This window comes from Esox lucius, chromosome 20 (assembly GCF_011004845.1).
Source record: "Esox lucius isolate fEsoLuc1 chromosome 20, fEsoLuc1.pri, whole genome shotgun sequence".
Taxonomy (NCBI): domain Eukaryota; kingdom Metazoa; phylum Chordata; class Actinopteri; order Esociformes; family Esocidae; genus Esox; species Esox lucius.
In genome coordinates, this window is record NC_047588.1 from 18,307,449 (window position 1) to 18,331,322 (window position 23,874).

The 23,874-nt window shown below is 45.8% G+C and overlaps 1 protein-coding gene and 1 long non-coding RNA gene across 2 annotated transcripts; both read right to left on the minus strand.

Moving 5' to 3' along the window:
- Positions 1-1,883: 1,883 nt before the first annotated feature.
- Positions 1,884-22,544, minus strand: nacad (NAC alpha domain containing). The gene is made up of 11 exons (XM_010896984.5): positions 22,350-22,544; positions 15,334-15,623; positions 11,432-15,250; positions 7,564-10,297; positions 7,259-7,471; positions 6,454-6,542; positions 6,178-6,246; positions 5,082-5,228; positions 4,682-4,813; positions 2,908-3,030; positions 1,884-2,259 (listed from the first exon to the last, which is right to left on the minus strand). Exons 1-11 carry the CDS (start codon positions 22,492-22,494, stop codon positions 2,245-2,247), a joined length of 7,776 nt encoding a protein of 2,591 aa, XP_010895286.4. The 5' UTR covers positions 22,495-22,544; the 3' UTR covers positions 1,884-2,244.
- On the minus strand, positions 16,427-21,692 carry LOC117593480. The gene is made up of 2 exons (XR_004574896.1): positions 20,919-21,692; positions 16,427-20,882 (listed from the first exon to the last, which is right to left on the minus strand). It is a non-coding gene; the product is annotated as an uncharacterized LOC117593480 (long non-coding RNA).
- Positions 22,545-23,874: the final 1,330 nt, after the last annotated feature.

A 23,874-nucleotide genomic window follows, 5' to 3' on the forward strand; every position in this document is an offset into this window, starting at 1 on the left:
GCAGTAGATATCATTCTCTGATTGGGTGTGTGATGAAAGGTTGACAAGTGGCGACCAATACTTGCCAAATAAAAAGTACATACACTTCTAACAAACTAAAGAGGTGGACCATGATGTTGCTGTGCTATCACTCTGTACTTACACACATTCGAAGGACTAACACATGCATACAGTTTACCTTTCATAACCACTAACGTCAGCACGATGTGCAACACTCACACTGAATGAACCAAATGTAGCTGTGCAAGTCAACAACATACCGTTACGTACATATGTCTATGGTTACATAGTCTGTTGCGTCGGGTTAGATACCTTTATTACTTGAGTTAAGCTATAGTAGCCTAGCTGGCTAGCTAGCCAACCAGATGTAGGCTGACATAACTAACTGTGCTTAAGTTAGTTGCCAAAGTCGAAAACACACTCGGCTTTGTATTACCCATTGGTGATGCATTCAAATATTGTTATACAAATAAACGTTATACTTACATTTCAGGAAAAACGTGTCCTATACCTAGAGACTCCAAACTACCAGGCTCCAGTTCGGATATTCCATAAGTCTCACCAAGCGATCCCTCTGACTGAAACCACGCACACGAGAACTTGTCGACCAAAGGAACATGTGTCTCAAAAATGTGTAACTATAAAGTTAAGATCCGTAAATAAACGTAAGATTTGTAAATTTAAGTCAACACTTGTAACTATTAAACAACAGTTGTAAATGTTTTACAGATTTGTGTTCTATTAGTGAAATATGTTTTTACATATTCACAAATTGTATTTATATGTGTGAAACATGTTCACATATTTACAGATTATGTTTTTATATACCAAATATTTTTTCACATTTACAAATCCTATTTTTATTTGTGAGTTGTGATGAATACGCACATATTTTCTATATATATTTACGAATATTGAGACACTCCTAACTCCATATGAACTATTTTGAGTCAGTGAGTAAACAAGTGTGTTGTAGTTGTGTTTAACTTTTGCTGCCAGTGTTATAACAATGTGCAACACAAGTGCGAAATTTGATTTTAGTGAGAATTTTGCAAATGTGGGTTAGGGTTTGCAAATGTGTCTAACTACCTGAATTTGTTTTAGGTTTTGTTAAAAGACAGACTGATTCAACAAATTAGTTTAGGCCACCGAGAATTTGGTTCAGAGAATGGGGTTTAGTGTTTTAGCAACTCAGAAAAACTGTAATGCAGTGCTGCCTGAGGGCCGAAGATCATTGCCACACATTATAGATTTTTGGCCTTGTCCCTTGCATGCAGACATTTCTCTGGATACTCGGAATCTTTTAATTATATTATGTACCATAGATGATGAGATCCTGAAACTCAAGTTTACGTTGAGAAACGTTATTCTTGAAATTGTTGCACAGTCTGCCTGCGCAGTCTTTCACAGAGTGATCTTTACTTGTGACTCATCCTCTCTGGAATGCTTTTTTATACCCAATCATGTTACTGATTTGTTGCCAATTAACCTAAATAGTTGTTTAATTTTAGCATTACACAACTTTTTCTGTCTTTTGTTGCCCGTCCCAGCTTTTTGTTTTATGTTGTCATTGTAATATTTTCTATTGAATACAGGGTTTAAATGATTTGCACATCATTGCATTCTGTTTTTCTTCTTATTTTACACAGCATCCCAACTTGGTTGGAAACAGGGTTGTAACCCTAACCCTGACTCCATCCAGACTGGTGGTTGTCCCTGTGTGAGAAATATTTACATGCATCATTGCTGGAATATTTTCACATGGACATTAAATGCTGAAACCTTTAGTGACTGGATTGTATTTGTAAGAATACAGTCCAACACTTACAAAATATTTCTATTGCATAAGGATGTATTTAATAAGGGAGTGCTCATTTTTTGGATTGTATTAGCGAGCTTTATTGAAACCGACCACTTCTCTGAACACCCTGACTGAATTTCTGTGTGGATCTGCATTTTGTGTTCTGACTGTATTTTGGGTTTGACATATTAAACAGTTTTGTGTAATAAAAGTGAATGCCCCATCATTATCAATAGATATATACATACATACAGCCAGGCCATGAAAGTGCACTAATGGTTGGTTAACAGTATAGTGACATACATAGATTATAAGTCATAGCCCACTCTAGGGTGGTTATAATAGACGGTTTATTAGCAGGTACTGAGGATGCAACATAGCAGCGATACAGACAAGCCTGTGGCATTTAAGCTCAAAGGGAGGTGGGGGGGGTCTCTATCCTTTTACATGGTCAGCTCCTGTAGGAGAGAAGAGGGTACAGGAGGTAGAGAATTACATGGGGTAGTTAAGCATGTACAGATGACACCTCATCAGATCTTTACTAAATCCCAGACGGAAGCTTTCTCCCTCCACTAAACCCTCGGCCCTCCATTATTAGATTCATGTTTGCCTCCACCATTTGCACAGGTTTCCCGAAGCAGAGGGAGTGATCAAGGATGTAGGGGCTAAATTGACCCTCCAGTGTTCCCTTCCAGCAAATGTGCATTGATACAGCCTCCACGAGGAAAGTGTAATCCCATAATGCACCACGGTATTTGGGAGCTTGCTAAATTTCACACAAAACAATGGATAGGCTTGCCTAGCGATATGACGCAGATATTTATGTATGATTTCGACAAATACAAAACAAAATACATCCTAAATTAAATGTTCAATGTTTACAAAGAGTTCCTTCTCCTAAAACCATAGGTGGGTTTGTACTTTTGAATTGTTTTATTAATTGAAAGTGGACCATGAATAGTCTCAAGTGTGTCCTGAAGAGGACGTGTATTTAAGTCCCTACCCGCTCTGTGGAAGTCATCCTCAGTGACATTGGTCTAAGCTCAACATTGACATCCAATGGACAAAGTGTGCTACTACTTAACCACAGATAATTCTCTACTCACCATGATAGCGTTGACAATGTCATTTGTGTTGTGTCTGAGGGCAAGAATGGCTTTAGAGCGAGAAACGTTGGCCTGAGCCATCACCAGCTCTATGTCCCTCTGCTCCAGACCTCCCTCATCCACCTGACAGACAGAGGTCAAGGTCAAAATTCAGGGTCATTTGGTGTCTAGTATGATTGATTTGAGGACTGAGACAACTCAAAACACTAGACGAACCTGTGTGATATTACAGGGATCGAGCAAAACATTTTGGCAACTAAATCCTTTATACATCCAGAGCCAAATTAAATTGCACACAGAGACATAAAAATTATATCCATGACTTTATCTGGATCTGTAATTGCTCAAAATCTCATTAAGATAAATACTACATTAAAGAATTAGAACAGTGTAATGACGGATGTCTTTCCCTAGTGTAAAGAATTAGAACAGTGTAATGACGGATGTCTTTCCCTAATGTAAAGAATTAGAACAGTGTACTGACTGATGTCTTTCCTGAATGTAAAGAATTAGAACAGTGTAATGACGGATGTCTTTCCCTAATGTAAAGAATTAGAACAGTGTAATGACGGATGTCTTTCCTGAATGTAAAGAATTAGAACAGTGTAATGACGGATGTTTTTCCCTAATGTAAAGAATTAGAACAGTGTAATGACGGATGTCTTTCCCTAATGTAAAGAATTAGAACAGTGTAATGACGGATGTCTTTCCCTAATGTAAAGAATTAGAACAGTGTAATGACTGATGTCTTTCCTGAATGTAAAGAATTAGAACAGTGTAATGACGGATGTCTTTCCCTAATGTAAAGAATTAGAACAGTGTAATGACGGATGTCTTTCCTGAATGTAAAGAATTAGAACAGTGTAATGACGGATGTTTTTCCCTAATGTAAAGAATTAGAACAGTGTAATGACGGATGTCTTTCCCTAATGTAAAGAATTAGAACAGTGTAATGACGGATGTCTTTCCCTAATGTAAAGAATTAGAACAGTGTAATGACGGATGTCTTTCCCTAATGTAAAGAATTAGAACAGTGTAATGACGGATGTCTTTCCTGAATGTAAAGAATTAGAACAGTGTAATGACGGATGTCTTTCCCTAATGTAAAGAATTAGAACAGTGTAATGACGGATGTCTTTCCTGAATGTAAAGAATTAGAACAGTGTAATGACGGATGTCTTTCCCTAATGTAAAGAATTAGAACAGTGTAATGACGGATGTCTTTCCCTAATGTAAAGAATTAGAACAGTGTAATGACGGATGTCTTTCCCTAATGTTAAGAATTAGAACAGTGTAATGACGGATGTCTTTCCCTAATGTAAAGAATTAGAACAGTGTAATGACGGATGTCTTTCCCTAATGTAAAGAATTAGAACATTGTAATGACGGATGTCTTTCCCTAATGTAAAGAATTAGAACAGTGTAATGACGGATGTCTTTCCCTAATGTAAAGAATTAGAACAGTGTAATGACGGATGTCTTTCCCTAATGTAAAGAATTAGAACATTGTAATGACGGATGTCTTTCCCTAATGTAAAGAATTAGAACAGTGTAATGACGGATGTCTTTCCCTAATGTAAAGAATTAGAACAGTGTAATGACGGATGTCTTTCCTGAATGTAAAGAATTAGAATAGTGTAATGACGGATGTCTTTCCCTAATGTAAAGAATTAGAACAGTGTAATGACGGATGTCTTTCCCTAATGTAAAGAATTAGAACAGTGTAATGACGGATGTCTTTCCCTAATGTAAAAAGTGAATATGCATGAGGTACCTCCTCCTCTTCTTCGCTCTCCTCTTTAATGGTGAGGCTAGGAGGTGCTGGTAGTGCCATCGGGGAGGGCTCCACTGGCACCTTAAACTTCTCTGCTGCAGCCTTGTGGACCTGCTGAGACAGGTCCTCTATCTGTGGGGGAGAGGAGTAACGGGGAGTGAGATGGAGGACAGGAACAAGCCCAGTGGGAGGAGAGGAGTCACGGGGAGTGAGATGGAGGACAGGAACAAGCCCAGTGGGAGGAAAGGAGTCACGGGGAGTGAGATGGAGGACAGGAACAAGCCCAGTGGGAGGAGAGAGGAAGAAAGAGATCATCTTGGCCACAATGGACACTGAATATAATGTAGATGAAAGGATGGAGAAAGATAGGAGATCAAGACAGGAAGAGAAGGAGGATCACCTTGGCCTCGCCAAATACAATGTAGATGTCTGATGCCGGACTCTTAAAGACGTCAGGTCTGCTGATGACAAACAGGATGCTCTTTGATTTCCTTATGGTGATCCTGGTTACACCGTGGACTGGCCGCAACCCCAGCTTACCCATTGCCTATGCGTGCACACACACACACACACACACACACACACAGATACTTTAACACTTCACTTCAAATCCACATATCGTAAAGGATTCAAACATTTGAAAGGTTAACAATGCAGGTACACAAAACACCTTCCTCGCCACACAGCCAGACTGCCAGACTGCCAGTAACAGCTAGATCAGAATGGTATCCAGCCAGATGCCTTGTTCTACTTCTATAACATCCTGCAGCCCACACACTGTCAGCTGGTAGGTATGTGAGAGAATCATCCAAGGCCACCAGCCAGCAACCACGTCCCAAGCTTTACAAGAGTAATATTGTACGAGGTGCTGGTTTTGAAAGACTTGTCAGAAAATGTGTGCTCCATACAGTAGTAGAACAAACAGCCTTCTACCAAGATCAGCAAATCCACCCCCCCCCACCCCCCCCACACACACACAACAATATCAGGCTTGTTCAGAATGCAGCACTATCCGCAGAAAAAATGCCATTCTTGTAGAAAGCCCAAATCAAGCTACTACATTTCCACAGATCCACAAAACAAGAAACTGTTTGTTTTTATCTTGAAGCAGTTTAGTGTCTATGCTTTTTCAAAAGTCTGTTTGCTGAGCTTGGGATGGTTTCCATTCATGTCGTGACAACTGATGTCCGTTCTCTCCTAAATCACCCCCAGTATTGCCCGCACCCAGTTGAACAGGGACTGGCTTCTAGATGCTCCAGTGTTGCTTATGGGATTTTACCACTCAGTAAAACTTGCTAGAAAGGCTATTTTAGCTTCTATGTTCAAAAAACCTTCATATAGTTAGTGCATAAACCATGGCAGTTAGAGCAGGTGTGCTTAAGTTCACATTAGTGACAGCCGCATCGCTCAGGTCAACTCCTGGGGAAGCCTGTTGGACAGACAGATGCACTTGGCTGAACACACGGCACAGTGTTTTCCGTTGGTGCAGCTCTCACCTTACGGGCCTTCTTCTCACTACGGCTCTGCTTAGGTCTGTTTATTCCCTCATCGCCAGGGGAGACAGGCTGAGAGAAAATGGAAAGGAAAATTCAACACATCAAACAGGAGGCAAAAGACCGTTCAGAAAATGCAAGCCCCACAACATATATGATCGCCCTGTCTAACGGTAACTGCATATCAATATGTTGTAACATAGGACACAGAGAACAAGGTTTCTACCTGTGGAGGTGAGGGTAGCCAAGGAGCATTTTCTCTCCACACGTTAGACTCACCTGTGGCTGTGAGGATCTCAGCGGTACCCCCTCTGATTCTTCCAACTCTGGCACTGATCCCTCACTCTCCGAATCATTGCAGGAGCCTACTATGAAAACGCACGCGCACACACACACACACACACACACACACACAAACACACACCCACACAGAGAGAGAGAGACTGAGATATAGCTGATGAGGTCATGGTTTAGCCTGTTAGCACTCCTGCTAACAGAACATTTCCTCATAAAGCTCTGAAGCTAACCTAATCACTGACCATGGAGGGGAAATATCGCTCATAAAATAGCAATGCAATTCATTTCCTATGCTACTGAACATAGATATTATGGTGAATAACTACACTCTTTGTTTCAACTGTGTTTCAACTGTATTTCAGAAACTGCACACACAAATGCCCACCCACCCAATCTATCTACACTCAAAGGTTTCAGGTTGACAAAAGCTTTCTCAGTTGAAGGCTGCTGTAAGTATTTCCCCTCCACAAATCAGTAGTAGTGTTGTGAGGTAGACAGGGTATTGATGAGAAGCCTGCCTATAATCTAAGGTATGCCCTTCATCAGGACCATTATATTCAGAGCTGTATGTGTTTGTGAGGAAGCTCATAGGACTGAGAGAAACAGAGGGAGAGAGAAACAGAGGGAGAGAGAGAGGGGGGGGAGAGAGAGAGAGGGGGGAGAGAAACAGAGGGAGAGAGAAACAGAGGGAGAGAGAGAGAGTGGGGAGAGAGAGAGAGGGGGGAGAGAAACAGAGGGAGAGAGAAACAGAAGGAGAGAGAGAGAGGTGAATATGGAGAGCATGTACTGTTGTTTTTGAAGGACAGGTCCAGCTCCTGTGATCCCTTTTGGCTGACTGGACAGCTTGGTTGTCTTTCAGTTGGTTGGAAGGAGGAGTGATGTAGAATCTGTCTTTGACTGGAGGATCCAGAAGAGTTTCCCACAATTCTTTTGGTCTGAGCGATGTTATGTTGTAGAGGAACAGCATTATCATCAGAATCACTGTCTGTGTCCATTCCATCTGCAACAGAACGTCAGACCACACAGGCATGATGAGACCACACAGACTTTTGATGAACAAAGTTGAGGAAATGCAGCTCTCTAATCCCTCACCTCTGTCCTGTGGGCTCTGTGACCGCCTCAGCATGGTGAGGAGGTGGGGCTGGGCCTGGGGCTGGGCCTGCCTGTGGGGGTCTTGGACAGGCACTGTGGTTTGAGACTCCTGGGTGGGCTGCGTAAGGCCGGAGGTGGACAGAATTGCTGACATGGATGGAGATGATGTAGACAAGGAGGAGGTGGACATATGTTTGGTGGGTGTAGGGGGGCGCATAGGGAGGTCTATAAGGGTAGTTGAAACATGGACAGTCTGACAAACAGTTGACTGAGGCTGGATGTCTAGGACTGTGGTGATAGACTGGGTATCTAGGGGTGGGGTGATAGGCTGGGTATCTAGGGGTGGGGTGACAGACTGGGTATCTAGGGGTGGGGTGACAGACTGGGTATCTAGGGGTGGGGTGATTGGCTGGGTGTCTAGGACTGGGGTGATTGGCTGGGTATCTAGGGGTGGGGTGATTGGCTGGGTGTCTAGGACTGGGGTGATAGACTGGGTATCTAGGGGTGGGGTGATAGGCTGGGCTGTGCTGAGGAGAGGCTGGGATTCCTGTACAGGGATGGGGAGGTCCTCATCAGGCGGAACTGTGGAGGTACTGGGGGGTGAAAAGGAGGAAAGGGGAGAGGGAGAAAGAGGGGGTGGAGAAGAGGTGGGAGGAGGAGGAGGTGAAGTTGAAGGAGGAGAGAATGAAAGAGTTGGAGATGAAGAGAAAGATGGAAGAGGTGGAGAAGAGATTCTATTCTGTTCTGCAAGGGAGGCACAGCCACTCCCCACATTGTTATCATTAATGTCCTTCCTAATTTCTGTCTGACAGCCAGGCAGAGGCCGGTTATCTAATATTTCCAGGTCCATTTCCAGGTTTACTTCTTGATTAACTTCCTGTTTAACTTCCTGGTTGACTAGGAGAGTTGAAGCAATATTGCTCAAGTCGGTTGGACTAGAGAGAGATGGAGCACTGGGGACATTTTCCACTCTCCTCTCTGATTCTGCCTCAGATTCTGCCTCAGCTTTGGCCTTCAAAGGTATCCTTTGTCTGGTGTCTGTAGCAGCTTTGCGGCCCCTCTTGTTCTTATTTTTGGTCTTCCCTGGTGAAGAAGTGTCTGCTGGGATTTGGCCTGGGGGAGCTTCTCTGTGTGGTTGACCAGTAGACCCAGAGGTTGACGAAGCCTCTCTGCCTGATTGACTGGGTGCCTCCCTGCTCTGCGTCCTCCCTTTGCCTCCCATTCCTGACTGAGAAGGAGAGGTATCTTTCTCTGAGCTCAGCTCTCCCTCTGGTGTGTGAAGTTGTGCAGGTTGATGAAACCTCTCTGGAGAGACTCTATTCTCGGGTCTCTCCTGTGCCTCTGTTTCCCCTGAGATACAAACACTGCTCTCCAACCCTACTAAGGCCGCATTTGTCTTTGGTTGGTCAGTGGTCTGACCCCCACCACCTTCTCTTTGTTTCACTAATGTCAGCTCTGCCTCTGGCTGAGGCTGTGAATAAGGTTTATTTATATTTTCTACCTTGTCTTTACCCACTGATAAGGAATATTCTTGAGAAACTGGGACCTCCTCTACTGTGTCTTTTCCCATTGATGAGTAAGATTGTTGGGAAACACTGCCTGACCTCAGTTTGCTTATTTTAGGGCTGAAGGATCCAAATGCCCCTCCTAGAAGAGACAGGGCAGGGTCTGACTGTTTTACAGACGGTTTAAGATCTGTGGAAATAGCTGCCTCTACTGAACCAGGGCTTTGGTCGGAGGCAGTTTTGTCTGTTGACGTTGTCGGCCTATTGATGGCTGCAGTGACCTGTGGTCCCGCCTCAGTGAGTGGTATGTTTGAGACGGACGCACTCAGGCTCACGCTTTGGTGTCGTACCTCCTCTGACAGGGCATTCAGAGTCACACAAGTCGCCATTCCAGAGGCAAGGAACACTGAATCATTGTTTTCCTGCTCATCCTTGTTTTCCTGCTCATCCTTGTTTTCCGGCTGACTCTGCAAGTTGCTGACATCATCCTCTGGGAATCGGGAGCTTCCATCCTCTCCTCCCCCAGCCTCTGAGATCTCCTCGATGGATTTCCAGCTGGACAGGTTGGACTCTGGCACTCCTTCTCCCACCAGCTCCACATCCGCCATCTTGTCTGGCCGCCCACATAGGCTGTTGTTGTCATCTTCATCTCCCATTACACCCACCTCATCTTCGTCTATGGCGACACTGGGCATCCCGGAGAGTATCTGTCCAACGCTCTGCCCGTCCACCTCACACAGTAACAAGCTTTCTGCCTCCAACTCGCAGCCTTGCCCCAGAGAGAGCGATAGGGCCTCCCCTCCCCCCCAGGCCCCAGCCCCTGACCCCCTCCTGGCAGCCACCAGTCCGCCAGAACCTGCCCCCTTCCTTCCCCCTGCATCTGTCTCTGAGTTTTCCCTCTTAGGGGACACAGCCAGGGGTGTATGAGAAGACCCGAGGGCCCCGGGGACCCCATCCTCAGTGCTCAGTGTGTTCTCCCTCAGGTTCTCCTGGGCGGGGTCACATGGGCAGAGGTCAGGGGTTTGGGACAGGTTGTCAGCCATGTCAGACAAGCCCTCAGGGCTAGAGAAGACAGGGATGTTGCTCAGGTTAGGGTTAGACTCTTTGGGGTACATGAGCAGAGGAACCCCCTTGTTCAGGTCATTGGTGGCAGTGGTCCCTTCCAGGACCAGACGGGAGTCCACACCTTCTTCAGCGCTACTGTTCCCGTTTTTCTTGTCCAGCTCCAGCTCTGACACCAGAGGTGATTTGGACCAGACTGGAGCTGCTGCCACCCCAAACACACGAGGGAGAGGCTTACAGGTCTTCTGTGTAGCCCTGGGTGTGTTTGACTGAGAGAGGCTTGGCTTGATAAGTAGTTTGAATGAGTCTCTGTCTGTTTGCTCTACGTGGTCCACTCCTGAATTGTTAGTGCTCTGTTCATCCTTCTCTCTCTCCACACTGCTCTGTTCATCCTTCTCTCTCTCCAAACTGCTCTGTTCATCCTTCTCTCTCTCAACACTGCTCTGTTCATCCTTCTCTCTCTCCAAACTGCTCTGTTCATCCTTCTCTCTCTCCACACTGCTCTGTTCATCCTTCTCTCTCTCCACACTGCTCTGTTCATCCTTCTCTCTCTCCAAACTGCTCTGTTCATCCTTCTCTCTCTCAACACTGCTCTGTTCAACCTTCTCTCTCTCAACACTGCTCTGTTCATCCTTCTCTCTCTCCACACTGCTCTGTTCATCCTTCTCTTTCTCCAAACTGCTCTGTTCATCCTTCACTCTCTCCACACAGCTCTGTTCATCCTTCTCTCTCTCCACACTGCTCTGTTCATCCTTCTCTCTCTCCACACTGCGCTGTTCATCCTTCTCTCTCTCCACACAGCTCTGTTCATCCTTCTCTCTCTCCACACAGCTCTGTTCATCCTTCTCTCTCTCCACACAGCTCTGTTCATCCTTCTCTCTCTCCAAACTGCTCTGTTCATCCTTCTCTCTCTCCACACTGCGCTGTTCATCCTTCTCTCTCTCCAAACTGCTCTGTTCATCCTTCTCTCTCTCCACACTGCTCTGTTCATCCTTCTCTCCCTCCAAACTGCTCTGTTCATCCTTCTCTCTCTCCACACTGCTCTGTTCATCCTTCTCTCTCTCCACACTGCTCTGTTCATCCTTCTCTCTCTCCACACTGCTCTGTTCATCCTTCTCTCTCGCCACACTGCTCTGTTCATCCTTCTCTCTCTCCACACTGCCCTGTTCATCCTTCTCTCTCTCCACACTGCTCTGTTCATCCTTCTCTCTCTCCACACTGCTCTGTTCATCCTTCTCTCTCTCCACACTGCTCGGTTCATCCTTCTCTCTCTCCACACTGCTCGGTTCATCCTTCTCTCTCTCCACACTGCTCTGTTCATCCTTCTCTCTTTCCACACCACTCTGTTCATCCTTCTCTCTCTCCACACCACTCTGTTTGTCATTCTCACTTTCTGTCCCAGCCCATTCCTCCTCTGTGGCTGCTTTCCCTGGCTCTGCTTCAGTTGCCAGGATGTCAAGTTTGTTATGGGATGGCTGTGTTGTCAGGGGGAAAATATTGTTGTGGGACACCGTCTCCTGGGTTGTAACAGCAGGGTTAAGGTTATGGATAGAGAGTGTAGCAGTGTTAGTGTTAGGGGCAGATGCACAGTCAGTGTTGGGGGTAAAGCCAACACCAGTGCCAGTGTTGGGGGTAAAGCCAACACCAGTGTCAGTGTTGGGGGTAAAGCCAACACTAGGGTCAATGTTTGGGGTAAAGCCAACACCAGTATCAGTGTTGGGGGTAAAGCCAACACCAGTGTCAGTGTTGGGGGTAAAGCCAACACTAGGGTCAATGTTTGGGGTAAAGACAACACCAGTGTCAGTGTTGGGGGTAAAGCCAACACTAGGGTCAATGTTCGGGGTAAAGCCAACACCAGTGCCAGTGTTGGGGGTAAAGCCAACACTAGGGTCAATGTTTGGGGTAAAGACAACACCAGTGTCAGTGTTGGGGGTAAAGCCAACACTAGGGTCAATGTTTGGGGTAAAGCCAACACCAGTGTCAGTGTTGGGGGTAAAGCCAACACCAGTGTCAGTGTTGGGGGTAAAGCCAACACTAGGGTCAATGTTTGGGGTAAAGACAACACCAGTGTCAGTGTTGGGGGTAAAGCCAACACTAGGGTCAATGTTCGGGGTAAAGCCAACACCAGTGCCAGTGTTGGGGGTAAAGCCAACACTAGGGTCAATGTTTGGGGTAAAGACAACACCAGTGTCAGTGTTGGGGGTAAAGCCAACACCAGTGCCAGTATTGGGGGTATAGCCAACACTAGGGTCAATGTTCGGGGTAAAGACAACACCAGTGTCAGTGTTGGGGGTAAAGCCAACACCAGTGTCAGTGTTGGGGGTAAAGCCAACACCAGGGTCAATGTTTGGGGTAAAGCCAACACCAGTGTCAGTGTTGGGGGTAGAGTCAGTTGCATGCATGGTTTTAGAGCATGATGCAATAGCAAGGGAGGTATGTGTGGTAGTGGTATTAGCAGGATCGAGATTAATGGGAGGGACAGAAGTGCCTTGAGAAGGCGTGGGGACTGGAGGGTCAGAGGACTCAGAGGTGATCTCCATCTCACTGCTGCTGTCAGACGACTCTGGGCGTATTGATTCAGGTTGTGGAGGTCGTGCTTCCAGAAGGTCATCAGACTGGGGCTCTTTGGGTAGTGTGCTATTGTTTAGGCTGAGCCCCCTTTGGGACTGGGACAGCTCAGCAAGTGTCTCTGTTCTCTGGTCCTCCGATCTGGTTTCAGGCTGAGGTTTGGCTTGCGGTAGATCTGTTGGTAGTTCAGTGGGTGGTGCTATTTGTAGTTCTGTGGGTGGTTCTGTGGGTAGCTCTGTTGGTAGTTCTGTGGGTGGTTCTGTTGGTGGTTCTGTGGGTGGTTCTGTGGGGAGTTCGGTGGGTAGTTCTGTTGAGCGTTCTGTTGATGGTTCTGTTGGTTGTTCTGTGGGTTGTTCTGTTGGTAGTTCTGTTGATGGTTCTGTTGGTTGTTCTGTTGGTAGTTCTGTTGATGGTTCTGTTGGTTGTTCTGTGGGTGGTTCTGTTGGTTGTTCTGTGGGTGGTTCTGTTGGTAGTTCTGTTGGTAGTTCTGTGGGCGGTTCAGCATGTCGTTCTGTGCTGTACAGCTGCTCATCTTCGTCTCCATTATAGGAAGCAGAGTCCAGTGAGTCATCAGTGTCATCATGGAAACAGAAAGACTCGTCCAGCCCCTCATTGATGGAAGTCTCTGACAGTGAATGAAGGAAGGAGGCTGAGGTGTCCTCTTCAGCTGGGTCATCTACAGCCTTACCTTCACCCTCTTCCTCGTCTTCCTCGTCATCCTCACCATCTTCTTCATCCACTTCTTCCTCTATTGCTATTTCTACCTTTGCCTCAATCTTTAACTCTACCTTAGTGTCAACTTCTTCCTCCTCCTCCTCCTCCTCATCATCATCATCATCATCATCATCATCATCATCATCTTCTTCTTCGTCATCATCATCATCCACATCCCCTTCCTCCTCTCCGGCCGCATATGCATCCACATCATTCCCTTCATTCCTGTCATTTCCCTCTTCTCCCTCGTTCTCCTCCTCTCTGGGGAAGAGAGTAATCTCCATGGAATCTGCCTGGAAAAGGAGGCTAGTGTGGAGGGGGAAGTTGAGCAGGGAGGCTGGGATCATCCGATCCTCCTCCTCAAGCTCTCCATCACTGTAGGAGCATGGGAACAGCAGAAATGGACCCATATCTCTGTAGGGACTGGTGTTGTCTCCGTCTGATACTTCAGGAGAACAGGTGTCCAGGGTGAAGTTAAGGGAGCCTGGGTTGAGGCTTGAGGTTTGAGGGCTGAGGTTCCCTATGTCCGGGGTGAAGGTCAGCCGTGAAGAGTCAGCTCCATCCTCTGGGCTGGTAATGGGAGGGTAAAGCTCTGCAGACACACAGGCCTGCAGCTCTAGCTCCAGGCCTTTTTGCAACAGAGGACTAGAGTACTGCTGTCTCTCAGCCAGAGCATCCTCTGCTGGGCAGAGCGAGCCCTCTGATTCCCCTCCTTCCTCCTGGGAGTCTGTACTTCTGCCACTGCTGCTTCTCAATGGGGAGGTGTCCTCTGTCACCCAACGAGGGCGACAGCTCCCTCTTGAGACTTTCACTTCCTCACTGCTTCTCCCCCTCTCGTCTCCTCTCAGCATCTCCTCCTCCTCTAGGATCACAGTCTCTGCTAGCCCTTTGTAGAGGCGAAACCTCCACTCTGCTGCTCCTCCTCCCCTGTCCTCCCCCCTCTCCCCTCCTGTTCCCCTCTCCTCCCCCACCTCATCCCCAATTTCTGACAGTGAGCTGACAAAGCATGCAGGCGCCTCCTGTGCCTCCTCTGTCAGGAGCAGATTAGGGGAGGTGCAGGGGGAGGTGGAAGAGGTATAGGAGGTCCAGCTCCCCTCTGCTGTGACGTAGGACCCAGAGGGGGAGGTGAGAGGGGAGCACAGGTCCTCGCTGTCCGAGGGTGTGTTTGGAGAGAGAGGAGAGACTGGGGAGCCGGGGTAAGAACGGTGTTTGAGGTGTGATGGTCGAGCAGCCATCTTGATGGGCGTGGAGGGGGCGGTGTAGTAAAGGTCAGGGTCCAGGGATGAGGGAACGCCCACCCTCAGAGGGTCCACAGCATAGGGTGGCTCAGTGAAGGATAGGATAGCAGGGGGATAGGCTGTCTCAGACAGAGAAGGCATGGTATACATATTACAAATATAAGGCATTTCACCATAGGGAGACAGCTCTGCCTCCAAAGGGCTTGGACTGCTTGTCAAACTAACATCCCCTGAGACTGGCTCTGAGGATGAAGGGGGGGCAGGGGTGAGTGGGGTCAGGAGAGGAGTGAGGAGTGGGGTCAAAGGTAGAACAGGATTTCTCTCCTGTTCTTGTTCCATCTTTGGGGTCTCAGGTGTGCTTTCTTGTGTGGTGTCCAGTTGGGCCTTTTGGCCAGCTTCTGCCTGTGGTTCTGAGGCAGGCTTTGGGGCACCTGAGACTGGGATTCCAGGTAGGGGTATCACATGGCTGCTCGGCCCACCCAGGTGCTTTCCTGTCAGGGTCTCCTTGGTCTTGAGTAGGGCCTCCTGGCCCATCACCACCCGTGTTTCCATGTTCTCTGGCTGCTTGTAGTCGCTCTCCACTTCTGAACCCATCAGGACCTGGTAAATATATTAAGAACGTTGGAGGAACATTGGCAGAATGAAGAGAACAGGAATTGGTAAAGATACACACAAACACACACCTTGATTCTCTCCATCTTTATGGGTCCGCTGCGGCGTCCACAAGGTCCATGACCCCCAAATTTCCCACTGAGTCGGACTGTGTTACCGTGGCGATGGTCAGAACCTTCAGGCTGAGGTCGCGGGGCTGCAGAGGAGCTAGGCGTGGCCCGGATCAGCCGTGGCCCGAATGGAGAGGTGCATGATGGGAGCAGCTTCTGAGGGGTGCTGGGGGAGGGGTTAGAGCCACTGTCGCTAGGAGAGGAGCCACTGTCGCTAGGGGTGGACTCTGTGGAGGCATGTCTGGTGATATCTGAAAGAGTTGAGTAAGAACATTTTTATTTTTTCCTTTAAGGTTATGTCATGTGCCTTATTTTGTCCATGAATTCAGTCACTAACTGCTTTGTTTGTTGGTCACAAAAACACTTTAACTGTAACGGATTCTGTAGTATGCCTTTATTGAATAGAAAAAAAATAATTATGTTTGTTCTGATTGTTCTAGACACAGCAACACAGCAGGTGTAGACTGTCACCTAATGGTCAGAGGAGACAACAAGGGACTGGAAACAACAAGCTCACAGCCGGACACATCAAGTTGCACTGTCAACAATACAGGTGATGGGTGAAGGCCATTTACTCACAGTAATGCCTTTCTCCTCTTCTTGTGAGATGGCTAGAAGAAATGTGATGAAGACATTTGAAGAAACTGGGCTAGTTGAAGCAATGGAAAACAAAGGGGAAGACCCAAAAACCTGTCTATGACTGATGAACAGTAATGGGTCACCCCTCGAGGGACAGAAGAAAATCAAATGGTGCTTGTTCAGCATCTGGCAGAGTTATCTGGCACAAAAGTACACACTTGTCACAAACGTGAAAAGAGGTCTTACGTAAAATTGCCCTGTAGGAAGTGTTAAAGCTAGGAAACCGTTCTTGGGGAAAGTCAACAAGCAGAAAAGATTGCAAGACTAGTTGCCAACCGTGTCCAGTTTCATCAAACGGCTTTCATCAAACGGCCATCTCCCCTTTGAGATACATTCTTTTCACTTGTATTGCGTTGTATTGCGTTCATTCTAACATTGCACAGTGTTTTCATAAATAAATACTCCCCAGACAAAATGTATTAAATATATATATTTTTAATTCTCAGGTGGCCTAAACTTTTGTACAGTTCAGTACATGAAAATATTTGTCCTTCTGGATGAATTTGCTGAATTCCATGCAGCTGTCCTTGGTATCTTCTGCTAGGACAGTTGGGCCACATCCTTGTGTCTTGGTTTGTTTACCCAACTCCTCTACCGCTCTTCTGCTCTGCCTTCTGTATCAGAAAAGCCAGTGACAGCTCAGCCTCAGGCCAGAGCACAAGTCAGTGGAAAAGAAAACACACAGACACACAGTCATGTGCAAAAAAACAATATATCATTCATTACAGGCAAAGACAGCGACAAAAAGAACGTGAGAAAGGGAGAAAGAGAGAGGAATTGAATTGGCTGGATAATGTTGAGAACATGCTAGTCCTGCATGATATGAATCCCACTAGATCCAGAATGTCTGTTGCCCTCTTCCGTTACCTGATTGTAATACAGCATGTCACTAACATCCCTATCTATCCAATAATACTCTACTAGCACTGAGTCTTTGTGCTTGGTGGCAAATATGGCTAACAGCTTTGGGTCCTCCTCTTAGAGCAAATTAGGTTAATGTATATGGATACCTTCTTTGTCTGCTTGCTGGCCGATTGCTGTCTCTTTTTTCTCACACTCCTCTCTGCTCTCTTTCTCTAATCAGACACTCAGATTAGCCAGAGGATAAATGAAGCCATTATTAGATTACCACCTCATCCTCCTTCCACAAGCACACACACGCCATTCTCCAGTGACTACACCATCATTTCCATAACCTCCAACAAAAACATGGAACATTTTAAGAGGAAATTAGAACATGTAGGAGGGAAACTAGGGCAGGAGATGTTACAGTTCTGGGGGACCAATCCAATAGATGTCTTATTAGACTTACACACAAAAAACATTGACAGGTGAAAATTACTTTATTTTCTCAGCTAGAATATCGGCTAGAACAGTGACCTCAGATTTTCAGTTTTCTGTTTGTGTTGGCAACTAAACACATATTCAAAATTCTTAAGCCTATGTGCTAACACTTAACCTTGATTCTTACCCTAACTGCAACTATATATTTCACAGTGCTGCAGTGTGATTGTAAACAAAGATGGATAAATATTTACTGCATAAATATTGCTATGGCTGGCTTGAATGAATGCCACCCTAAGTTGGGAACCGTCATGACCAATAATAAGCTGACTAAAACAAATACTGATGAGCTATGCTGCCAATGTTAAGTAATATCAGAATAATAAGACCATGACTCAGGACTACAGGACCTGGCATAACATCTAAACCACAACTCAGGTCTACTGGACCTGGCCTGACATCTAGACAACACAACTCAGGACTATTGGACCTGGCCTGACATCTAGACCACGACTTAGGACCTGGCCTGACATCTAGACCACAACTCAGGACTACAGGACCTGGCCTGACATCTAAACCACGACTCAGGACTACTGGACCTGCCCTGACATCTAGACCACGACTCAGGACCTCGCCTGACATCTAAACCATGACTCAGGACTACGGGACCTGGCCTGACATGTAGACCATGACTCAGGACTACAGGACCTGGCCTGACATCTAAACCACGACTCAGGACTACTGGACCTGCCCTGACATCTATACCATGACTCAGGACCTGGCCTGACATCTAAACCACGACTCAGGACTACAGGACCTGGCCTGACATGTAGACTACGACTCAGGACTACAGGACCTGGCCTGACATCTAGACCGTGATTCAGGACTACAGGACCTGGCCTGACATCTACCTGTCAATTTCCCCACCCGGTAAAGCTAGTGATCCAGTTTCTGCTGTTCTGCATGTGGCTTTGGAATCTGATGGGATTCATCCACAAAGTGTCTTAAAGCACCGATACACACCTAAAAACTAGAGATCACTTGCTGTTATATGAAAAAACAATTTTACATTTGACATCTCTACTGTAGTACCTGATCCTTATGATAGACAGTTAAATCCGGAAATACTTGGACTCATTTCATAATTTTGGCGTGGTGCGCCACCACAATCAATTTGAAATTCAACAACTGAGATGCTAAATTACTTAAGTATGGTAATTTAAGTGTGGTAGGTTCTACATGAAGTGGAATTCTGAGATAAAAAAATTAACAAAATTGACTTTAGGGTAAAATTAGTTTGATTAGCTATCATCCCCCCCAGCTTTCTGGGTTTTTTTCCAGGGCAAGAAAGTGTGTAGTAGCCATTGCTAATGCTAACATTATCTAGTTACAGTTCTTCCCTTCCTAACTGGACAGAGCAGTGCTCATCGTGGTGCTGGATTCCTGGCATGCTCCCCCCTCAATTAATACAGCAAATAGACAGTAAAATATCCTGTTCATGGTCATTTAAAAAAAGAAAAGTTGGCCACGTTAGCTTCCCCTGAAGGCCTGTTAGTGTTAGTGTAGCTGCAGAGTTCTGGGATGCAACTCATCATGCCACTCATTTGCACCGGCTTGTGCTTTAACGTTAATTCATGAATTGTACATCCAGATGTTACATCTTGTTTTTTCTTTCGCCAATCAGTATAAACATGACTTAATTTAGCCATTGGTAGTGGCCGGCTGAGGACTAATCAGGACAATCAAAGCTAGACGTATTGCTTGGGAAAAAAAGATTTGGTCAATTTGTCTGCAACCGCTGAATAAAAACCATACAATCTGGATGTAAAGTTCTGCAGCTGTAGAGCCTCCGGTGGTCCACACTCAGCTAAGAACTGTCCTCTTTACTTCCAACATACAGACTGTACCTTTTTTAAAATAATTAACATTGTCTAAAAGTTACCAATAGACAACAGAACCACAAACTATGTTTTTGAGCAGCCATGGATAAACATCGGATTCTAATGTCAATGTGAGATGAGAGCCCATCCCTCTTCCCTTCTGACTGCTTCTCTCTGTCCTCTTGTCCTTGTCCTCTGTCCTCTTTATGCCCTCTCCTTATTCCCTGCTCTTTTTCTTCCTCTCTCTCACCCCTCCCTCCCGCTACTTTCCTTCCACTCTATGCTTGTGGTCTAGCTAATAGCATCAGCACTTAGTTTTACTCTCTCCATCCTGCCCCAATAACTACCCTCCCCCCCGTGAATGTATGTTGTGGTGATTCATGGAACAGAATTAAGGCCCTCTGTCTCTGCACATGCACACACACACAGATATAGATATGAACGCAATGGTGTCACAGAGCATAAGGACACAATAAGACATTGACGCTCTGAAATCTGTGTGTTTGTGTGTGTGTGTGTGGCTCCTCATAGACACACCTGCTTGAAGTGTGGAGGCTGCAGCCTGCTGAAGCAGCCTGGAACTGCGTCACACAGGCTGCTTGCCCAACCCGACTGGCCCCAGTGGAAGCGTCTCTTTGAACCATTACTCTAAGACAGTCCCAATCCTTGAGATGAGTCCCAGGGGCCCACTGATTCATATTACCTCCCTGCAGCTTTTGGAATTTCCCCTCCATCCCGTCCTCCCTCTGTTTCTCCATACTTACACCTTGTCATCATCCACTTGTGCTGCCGTCTCTTCTCATCTAACCATAGCATTCACAGTGCAGGATGCCAGGTTCTCTTGTTTTACAACAGAACGGACAAGAGGATTTAGTTATACTATACCTCACATGGACTAGTAGGATGACCACAGTATAGTTATTGTAAGATAAACAAGCGACAGCGCAATAACATTTACGCTACACATCTCACTCCAAAAAACCCTACAATGTAGACTAAGACACTCAATCCCTTTACCAGTGGCGGAGCTTAGGTTTCTTTCCCATGGGTGTGAAACTCAGCCGCGGAGGCCCGCCTATCCCTCCGCCATTACCATCTTACTATTGTTACCTCATTTCCCAGCTAAAAGATAGAGGCAGATTAGACTACAACAACATGTCCCAGCGGTTACAGAATTTGCTGCTAGCTGCAGGATCATAACAGTATCACTTCCTGCACTTGAAGCTGCGATGCTGCTCCCATCATTGTAACGCCGGATCTATTAATCTTCTCATGCTTCTGCTGCTCAACGTTATGTATTGCTTTTCTTTCTTCTGATTAGAAGACCTATCTATGTTCCATTTAACATTTTTCTTAAGCTAGCTATCTTCCATAGTTCAAATTCATAGCAAATGAGCCGACAAGATCCAACGTTAAATCCATGGTTGCCCTATTACACTGACAATATACTGGCCAATCAACCTGCAGACTCCACATAAAAACAGCAAAAACGCTATTTCTTCTATATATCTGGAAACCTCCTTGTCTGGCAACACTGGTTACCATGGGTACTGTGCACCCATCGCACCCATTTATGCCCCGCCTCTACCTTCACTATACTCACAGATCCTTCAACACTATATACTTTTAAAACACCTACAGAATGTTCAACCATAAATGCCTTCACAACACCTACAGAATGTTCAACCATAAATCCCTTTACTACACCTACAGAATGTTCAACCATAAATCCCTTTACTACACCTACAGAACCATATACTGTATAAAACCTCCTTTCCCAACACTTGACACAATGTCAGCTATAGTACAGAACTCCAGTACAGAAATCTCTTCCCCATTTTTCATTTGTTTGGATGCTGGCCTTGCTCTCTAACCTCAAGGCTATTGTACCTTTCCCCGAAATACATCCGCCTGAGGGGAAAACCAAACTGCATACCTACTGTCATAGAGGAAAAACCCAAACTGTATATCTACTGTCATCGAGGAAAAACCCTATCTGTATATCTACTGTCACAGAGAAAAAACCCTAACTGTATATCTGCTGTCATAGAGGAAAAACCCTTACTGTATATCTGCTGTCATAGAGGAAAAACCCTTACTGTATATCTACTGTTATAGAGGTAAAACCCTTACTGTATATCTACTGTCATAGAGGTAAAACCCTAACTGTATATCCACTGTCATAGAGGTAAAACCCTTACTATATATATCTACTGTCATAGAGGTAAAACCCTTACTGTATATCTACTGTCATAGAGGAAAAACCCTTACTGTATATCTACTGTCATAGAGGTAAAAACAAACTTCACATTTACTGTCAGAGAAGTAAAATCTACCTATACGACTGCTGTCTAAGACCTATTTCTCTTTAACATAATGTACACTCACAAACATAATATAAACACTGTCAAGGATCCAACTCCTATACTCTAACTCCACTGCTAAGTGTGACACCTTAAACCAACCACTGTGCTGACTGCCAGAAAAGCACATGAGACGTAACACAACAGCACTAGCACACTCACCATGTCAATGTCCTAATCTCCTGTTTTGGAGGTAGAATACAGTGACACGCGTACACACACAGTCCCAGTATTTCATGTAGTCCCAGTATTATCTAACGTCCTTATCTAATAATAACTCATTATAAAAATCCTAATGTTCCCTTACAGCCGTCCCTGGCTGAATCTGGCCCTGCATCTGTATGGATGCTGTGTCATGGCCCAGCGAGCTGAGGCTGGGGGAAGGGAAGTAACGGATGGCAGAGGGAGGAGCCGCTCCACTCTGCCCTCAGAACACACACCACTCGCGGCCAGAGAGATGAGGAGGGAGTGGGGGAAGATGCTGGGGGTAGTAGGCTAGCGAAGGGTCAGGTAAGGGGAGGGAGTGGGGATAAGTGTAGTGGATCTAGGGTGGAGGCTAGTGTGCTGGAGCTGGAACTAGGACGGGGGTGGGGTTCACAGAAAGACATTACCCAGCTCTGCTTCTTTAATCCGTCAGCCCCCCACATGACAACATAGCAAACATCCATTTCCAAAAGTATCACCTTTTACCTCAATATTTCCCAGAAATAGCTCTGCTAGTCTACGCTCAGCCACCGGCCATCTCCCGAGCCTGCCTCCCTTTCTCACATGTTGTTCCCGACGCCCTCATCTCTCCCCCGGATGATCCTACCTGATTGAGGCAGGCCTGTCTGTTCTCCTCCCTGCTCCGGATGTCTCTCTTTGGGGAAAGATCTGGGAGAGCTCTCTCCCGGCATGGCTGTCTCTGGATCTCTCTGACTCTGACGCAACAATAACTCCACACCACCCAGCAGCATGCAAGGTGAACAGAGAGAGTGCGCAGTAGAGGGAAGGAGGGGCAGAGAGAGAGAGCGATGTTGCACTCAAATCTTGCAGCACGTGTGTGTGTGTTAGAAATACACAGAGGGTGCGTGTGTGACTTTCTGTGGCGCAGCAAAGCAAAAAAGAGTGGTAATGATTGTATGAGTGTGTATGTGCGTGTGGGTCTCACAACTCTGCCCATGCATGTGTGTGTGTGTGTGTGTGTGTGTGTGTGTGTGTGAAATCGGAGTAGGAGCTGCAGTACTTTGTCTCATTACACACTGGACCAACAGCAATGATGTCAGCAGATTTCCATTTCTGCCTCAGTGCTGCCCCATCCCTACAGGAGGGGAGAGGTACTGCAGCAGGTGCTAGAGATTGGGTCCGCAAAGATTGATGCAGCAAATACAAAAAAATTAAGCGGTAGTAAAAGCTTAACAGACGTTACAACTGAAGAGGGAGTTGCTGTATCATTCTGCTCCCCATATGCCTAACCTCCAAGTATGGATTATTGCCAGTTGCCATGGCAACCTCAAGCTTCCCACGCTCTATGTGTATATATCAGGGAATTTCTGCCTGTCCTCTGCTAACACAGCAGAAACCCTCTCTTCTCTCTCTGCTAATTCCACAGTTGAAGTAATATTTGCTTACTCATATTTCTCTGGTCCTTTTCACCTGAGGTCTTCATAACACCTTCCAACTGTTATATCAAATGGTCTGTAAAAATGTATTTGGAACTTGTGTAACAGGTCCTACTCGGACTCAAAACCAGGTCCTCAGGATGGGAGTCATACACTCTAGCAAGGAGGCTAAAACCCATGGGATCTCTTAAGGCGTTGGGGAGTGAGGGTTTCGCTCATTGCACAGCACTGTACTCGCTGGCCTGTTACACTTGTCATGATATGCCTGTGTGCTCACGAAGTCACTCTGATGGTAAGCGCAAAGGAATGCAGATTTCTATTGGACACGACAGGCACCAATCATGCCAAAGTAGTCAAACAGCCTCCAACTACAGTTCTCAGGTGTGAGGAAGTGTTGAGGGATTAACATTATTCACACTTAACTGCATATTTGATGACCTTGCAAGGCAAACAAACTACAAACCTAATTGTTTTTATAAACAACCTACAAAAAGATCTGGCTAAATTGAAAATGGTTTACATAGAGAAAATCTTTCAGGGGACAATAATTTACATTATGGAGGGCATTTGCACATAATGGTTTTAGAATAATTATATTCTATAGATCTACTTTGTTTATATGTCCGCCATGCACCCTCTTCTGTAGTGATTGCTCTGAGATGTTTTACCAAGGCACAAATGATTGCCAAACAAAACTTATTCCCAACACATTTTGATTTGTTGGTCAAAGTGTGT

What these genes read in the sequence shown, in the direction of transcription:
- nacad (XM_010896984.5), bottom strand. Translation starts at nt 22,494, where the DNA reads ATGCTGCTGGGTGGTGTGGAGTTATTGTTGCGTCAGAGTCAGAGAGAT. An exon ending in TAAAGATGGAGAGAATCAAG is followed by an intron (nt 15,251 to 15,333) that starts GTGTGTGTTTGT and finishes TATATTTACCAG; the next exon opens with GTCCTGATGGGTTCAGAAGT. An exon ending in AGAGCGAAGAAGAGGAGGAG is followed by an intron (nt 3,031 to 4,681) that starts GTACCTCATGCA and finishes TCTGTCTGTCAG; the next exon opens with GTGGATGAGGGAGGTCTGGA.